The sequence below is a fragment of the Arachis stenosperma genome, chromosome 10, assembly GCF_014773155.1.
Source record: "Arachis stenosperma cultivar V10309 chromosome 10, arast.V10309.gnm1.PFL2, whole genome shotgun sequence".
In the NCBI taxonomy this organism is placed as follows: domain Eukaryota; kingdom Viridiplantae; phylum Streptophyta; class Magnoliopsida; order Fabales; family Fabaceae; genus Arachis; species Arachis stenosperma.
This window is the reverse complement of record NC_080386.1, coordinates 15,137,430-15,144,151: the sequence shown is the minus strand read 5'-3', so window position 1 is coordinate 15,144,151 and position 6,722 is coordinate 15,137,430. Positions and strand designations below refer to the sequence as shown.

Sequence of the window (6,722 nt, the reverse complement as noted above, 5' to 3'; positions counted from 1 at the left end):
CGGAGAAATCAGTTAAGGCTTCGGAGATGCTTATTCTTCTGGATTAACGTGTCATACTAACTACTCAAACGATGAATGATTCCTTCAATGGCAAGGCTCTAAATGATTAAGCCATTGATCATGCCTCATGTCCAAACCAAACACCTGAACAGGCTAGATCAATCTAGGAAAGGGTGAAGTGCGCACAATTCAATTTCTTGATGATCCTACTCAAAACGTCACAGACAAGGTTGGATCTTCTGGATCAGAGAACGACGCTCTATAATTCTAGCCCTTAGAGCCACAGGAACCTCAATTACCCCTGACTAACAGAATTTCATGTTACATATCCCAATTAGCCTAAGTAACTTGTTGGAACCCATGATGCACTATCAAACTTTAGCTCAATACTATCCGGGCCAAGACTTGTAAAGAACTCATGTAGAACAGGGGGTCATATCCCAATTTCATAAGGATGAAGAACAACAATGCATCATAGAATAGAATCAAACATAGATTGAAGTAGAAAAGTAATTGCATTAATCCATAGGAATCAGCAGAGCTCCTAACCTTAACTTAATAGGTTTAGTTGCTCATGCTTTACAGAGAAAACAGAAAAAGTAATGTGTATATGCTTCTCCCCTCTTGGGAGGCATAATCCTCAGGAAGAAAGAAGTCCCTTATTTATAATAAAAACTCTAAGACTAAACCTAAAAGATATTGTTCTAAATTACAAAAAGGAAATAAAATAAGCTAAGAAGTGCTAAAATTCACTTGGGGGCCCACTTGGTGAGTGTTTAGACTGAGCTTGGCGTCCAACTTGGTTGACTGGGTGTTGAACGCCCACTAGAGAGTGTCCATGCTGCTTTCTTGCTCCCTTGGTGGTGTTGAACGCCAGTTTGGGCGTTCAACTTGGGAGGTTGGTCCTACGCCGAAAAAGGGGTAGTTTGGGCATTCAACGCGCATTTTGGGAAGTCCAATCCAAAGAAAAGTATAGATCATTATATATTTCTAGGAAGTCCTGGCAGTTAGATTTCCAACGCTGTTGAGAATGCATCAATTGGACCTCTGTAACTCCAGACATGCTCATTTGAATGTATGGAGATCAGGATTTGACAGCATCTACTGTCCTTTCTTCGCCTCTGAATTAGACTTTGCCAAAACTTGCCAATTTCACTCAAAAATCACCTAAAATTATAAGAAAAATACAAAAGCTCAAAGTAGTATCCAAAATATGAATTTTGCACTAAAACTTATCAAAACATAATAAAACTTAACAAATATACTAAAAACACTAAGAAAACAGTGCCAAAAAGCGTATAAAATATCCACTCATCAAACATCTAGATTGAAATACTTGTAACTGATCACACACACTGCCCATACTATTTAGAATAACCATCTGGGTACCAATAGAAATAAACAACCGCAAGCCTATTGAATCAAACATCCATATTAAAATACTTGTAACTGATCACACACACTACAGCATGACTATTCAAAATAACCATCTGGGTACCAATAGAAATAACCATCCGCTGGCCTATTGAATTGAACATCCAGCCAAGACTACTTGTAACTAATTATACACCCCACACTAAGGCCATTACAAAATAACCATCCGGGTACCTAGTGAATTCAACATTTAATGTCTCTCAAATGGTAATTAGTTAAACCAAAAGCAATCAAACAATTACCAAAGATAATATTACGGTAACCATGTGAACACATACAAAGATGAATATCCAGGTGTCTTCAGCCATTGTTAAATGTAGTCAAGTATTACTACAAAATAACCGTCCAATACAGAATCAAAATAACTATCTACAACCTTATTCCATTGAACATCCGGATTATGTATAAAGTAATTCCTTAATGAAGAAAGTACACACTATTGTATTCTTCCGATAACTCGAACACAACATGTATTCATTTAACATTAGCATATAACCAGTCAAACCACATAAAAATAAAAACACGCCAGCCGCGCGTACGTAGCAAGAAGCCAAACGCATAGAATACCAGTTTCATATACATCTGACCATCAACAACGCACACTACAAAATAACCATCAAACATACATATTGAGTTAGAAAAACTAACAAAAAGGACCTCTAATATAACATAGCGGATTCTGTGTCCAAAACAGTCTAAGTATTGCCGAAAGAGTTTAACAAGAACATGAATCCACCAAGTCTTTGCGGACGAATCTACCGAGCAGGAGCATCTAATCTATGTTTCTGCAAAATTCTACACAATTGTCCTAAAAGAAACAAACTCAAACGAAAACAAGTCATTATCTTATTAATCAACTATGTACTAAAGGTGAAGCTTTAAATTAATTACGATACCTACCTGGCCTGAACTCTTCCGCTTTTTCTGCATGAATTTCTTGATCGACTTTTCCAACTCATATCCAAGCCTTTTACCTTTTGGCCGACCCTTTGTGGTTACCTTCGATAGGCCTTGAATGTCCTCTGTAGCGATGTTAGTGTGTGCATCAGCGACAGTCTTATTCCGCAACTTGACACAATAATCAACTAGCTTGACCCTTACATCGTCCAGAGCAACATACAACATGTCTGCTTCATCGTCACCATTCATAAATTCCTGCGCAACGTTGTAGAAGTGTGCACACAATCCTCTGAATAAGTTGTGGCTCTCATCCGAACATCTCACGTCGTGGCTACTCTTAATGTAGGTGTGCTTGCACTTTATTTTCTTGCTCCAATGAGAAAGAACATAGAAGGAAGACACTTTATTCACTTTGTAAGAGGAAAGTACTACAAGACAATGGCAACATAATATACCTGTACTCTTGAACAAGTTGCATTCACATCGAACGTCGTGAGTCAAATGGTCAAGATAGACGTTACACATAACATACTGGGTCTTCTCATAGGCTAGTGTTTCCTCTTCCACTGTTTTCCAGGCCGAGTCACCCTATTCATAAACGGCACGAATATTGCAATCAGCCTTCTTGCCAAAGTCCGTTTGGACATCCCTAAACATGCCGTTGGTGTACCCTTGTTGAAATTGTCTCTCAATGGCTGAGCTAGTTGCACATGGGATTATTCCTCTCGAGTCTACAATATCGTCTTCCAGTTCCTTATGCTCCATGTTTCCAAGCACATTGTCAAACTCGTGGATGAACTGAACCAAGCTAATCTTGCAATATAAGTATCCACCAAAGAATGCGTGCATACTTTCACTCCTTTGCGTACTCCTCATAGTAGCCCAAAATTGACCATTGAAAAAGATCGGCACCCACATTCGTCGGTCCTCAAATAGGTCTACACAAAACAAACCACCCAAAAACAGAACCCCGTATAAGGAATAGAATTTCATAACAAAATACAACAACATTACAACATCTATGCAATTATGATACATGATTTAACTTAAAAGACACGAACCTGAAAGGCATGTATTGTGATGTATGTTGAACTCATCAATGAATTCAGCCCAACCATCCTCAAAAGCCTCAATCTACCGAGAGTTCCATATAATGTGATTCAACTCAACATTCAACTCTTTGAACCTAGCATAACCATCGAGCTTATACGGTATCTTTTTCGTTATATGCCAGATGCACCAACAGTGGCGTGTATTGGGTAAGACCTTCCTAATTGTACCAAACATGAACCTGCAATGGTCTGTGATGATTTCCTGCGGTGTAGTTTCCATGCACTTAAGCCATTGCGTTAACACCCACTTAAAACTCGGGATCTCCTCGCTGCCTCGTAGAGCACAGCCTAACAAAGTAGACTTTTCATGGTGGTTCACACCGACAAAAGAGGCAAACGGTAAACCATGCATAAAGTAAAAACAACCACATTTATTAACATCCAACTAATACAAAATAACAAAAAAGGTATAAAACGTCAATGTAAATAAATTTTACTGGTTCGTGCTGTATGTGGTATCAAATGACACCACGTCTCTATCGTATTCATAAGACTCCCCGCACCTCGCATCCACCCAGACTGCACTCCTAAATTTGTAATCGTCGTCCACATTCACTACATCGAAGAAGTTCGGATTTATCTCCTTCATTCGCATGAAGTAATTCAACATCTCCTTGACAACAGTGTTGACATTAGTGGATCGGAGTCATGATGAGATGTGATTCCTAACATCCTTCTCTAAGAAGCCCAGGTTCGACAGCCCACCAACCTTATTAGCCAATGCTAGAAATATCTTGTTGGGTCTAATGCTCGCCTCATCATTAACCTCAATCATGCATTTCGTATGCATGGTCAACTCTCTATTCTCATGGTAATGCACCACCTTTTTAGTTGAACATGGGTGCGAGTGCCTCTAATCAACATTCAACAAGACCCAATCTTGCTTCTCTCTGTCAAACTTTGCATATATCCTTGCTGTGCATCCCACAGTTGACAACCGTGTTCTTCCGTGTGGGTGCTTGGACATGATATCCACAAAAACCTTCCGATTATAATGAATAGATTGGTTAATTGGTTCTTTTGTCATCCTGTCAAAATTTGTGTTTTGTATTTTACTTACAAAACTAACTTTCTTTGCGTAGGTTGCATAAAAATCCTGGGCCAGCTTCAAATGCTCAAACCGCATGCCAACTCTTGGTATTTTGTCTTTGGCAAGGCAATTGTGATCCGGTAACTGCGAATCAGTTCAAAACAGACATCATTCGATGAACATGAGGATTAATAGTGAATTCAAACATGCGGTTCACAAAAAAATAGCAATATACTAGAGTCTAAATTTCATCAACAAGATCCGTGTCATCACTTTCAAATTCAATAATGTCCGTACACTTTATGTCCTACAATCAAAGATACATAAATAAACACAAACAAACTAACTAATTAGATACCGTACTATTAAACAAATTTCAACAAAAAAGATTTTATTAATACTTTTTCTAAGAATATCATTAAAAATTTATTACTATAAATGAATTAAAAGAAATCATAACAATGAGACGTGTACTTATAAAAAGTCCCACCTAACTAGTTAGCCTTATATTAATTATTTATATAGAGCATGCATGGGTCCACCACATCTGAAGCATACCTACACAACCCACAACCAAGTCCTCTTCTTTGCTTTGAAAAGCCAAAAAACTCATTATTAGCTGTTATATTTTTCTTACATATGTAACCATATTTGTTTGTGTATGCATGGCATGGGAGCATAGGGATGGAGATTCTAAACATTCTAATGGCAACCATGTGCAATGTTTTCTCAATTAACACTAAACATATACTGAACCAATTTCAGTATAACATTAAAAAGGTAACATAATAATTTATCGGATCAAGTAAATAAATGTTCATCATCATCTTCTTTAGAACTTGATCTATACTTTATTACCCTTTAACTAATTACTATATTGATGGACCAAAACAACATAAAAAAAATTGATTGCATATCATCAACGTTTAAGAATGTTGGGCTTAGAATAACCATCTCGTTCATATGAAAATAAACATATGTCCCATTGCACCAACATACATTACCTACCTTGTTAGACTTTTCACCTTCAACGTTGCAAGAATTGAGAAGATCGTCACTTGAATGCGTGGTATTGTCGTCGGTGAAGGAAGCTGAGGCATGACAAATCGGTTCATCAAAATTAGACTCCATTGAAGTGGCTATCAGAGGCTACGTACGTATGAAACGGCAGCCGCAACTCTCCCCTGTATTTGGGTGGATCAGTCGGAGACGAAGAAGCGGTGACAGTGGACGCGGTGGGCTGCATGGTGCGTGGGATTAGGAGTTGTGGGGGAAAAAATTCAGGGAACGGCGGGCTACTCGGAGGTCTGCGTAGAGGGAGGCGACATCAGCTACGGATGCGCGGCGATGGCTGGCGTCCAGCGGGGGGGGGGGGGTCCAGCGAGATGAAGATAATATCGGAGGCTAGTTGCAGAACCTCAATTCACCAATGTGAAAACTCTTATTTTTTTTTTAAATTTGAAATTTGGTTGTTATTAGATATTAATTATTCATGTCACTAATTAAATTTAGGATTAATTTACTTTTTTAATCCCATTGTTCACATTGTTCAGTAATGTTGTTGTCTACTTATACTTTTCTATTAAACATTGTTATGCATCTATTAAGTGAAAGGTAATTAAAAGGGTTAAGTACTTTTTTCGTCCTTAAAGTTTGAGGTGAAAATCAAAATCGTCTCCGACCTTTTTTTGTTATTAAAATCATCCCCAACGTTACAAAACGTTATAAAATCGTCATTTTCTACTTCAATTATATTTTTTTGACCAAATTACCCTTAACTATTAATAAAAATAATATTAAAAAAAAAAAGAAAAACACCACCCCACCCCACTCCCCAGCATCTCTTTTTCGCTCTGACTCTTTCCCAAGTTGCTGCACAAAAACACCATATCGTCATTGCTAATCCATAAACTTCTCACTCCAGGTGTATAGAATTGGTAGATTTGTCCAAAACAATTCCATAAAAGGTCTAAATTTAAAAACTAATCAATAAGTCATTCCATCAAATATCAAGATTGCTTATCTAAAATTCAAAACCTATATTATTCATTATTACAATTAAACAATTATCCAAAGAAAGTCGAAAGCATTGTCTGTAATAGATACTGAAAAATCAAGAATGAAAATTGAACAGCGGGATATCCAGAACAGGGAAATAGGAAAGGGAATACAGGGACTCACTGCCACAGCGAAAAAATCGAGCAGCCACTGGAGGCACGACGGCAACAAAATTGACGAAAAAAAGG

General features: G+C 37.7%; 1 protein-coding gene across 1 annotated transcript; it reads right to left on the bottom strand.

Moving 5' to 3' along the window:
- Positions 1-2,922: 2,922 nt before the first annotated feature.
- On the bottom strand, positions 2,923-4,236 carry LOC130956808 (protein FAR-RED IMPAIRED RESPONSE 1-like). Its single transcript, XM_057883783.1, has 5 exons — positions 4,156-4,236; positions 3,916-4,059; positions 3,601-3,831; positions 3,396-3,468; positions 2,923-3,272 (listed from the first exon to the last, which is right to left on the bottom strand). The coding sequence occupies exons 1-5, from the start codon at positions 4,234-4,236 to the stop codon at positions 2,923-2,925; spliced, it is 879 nt and encodes a 292-aa protein (XP_057739766.1).
- Positions 4,237-6,722: the final 2,486 nt, after the last annotated feature.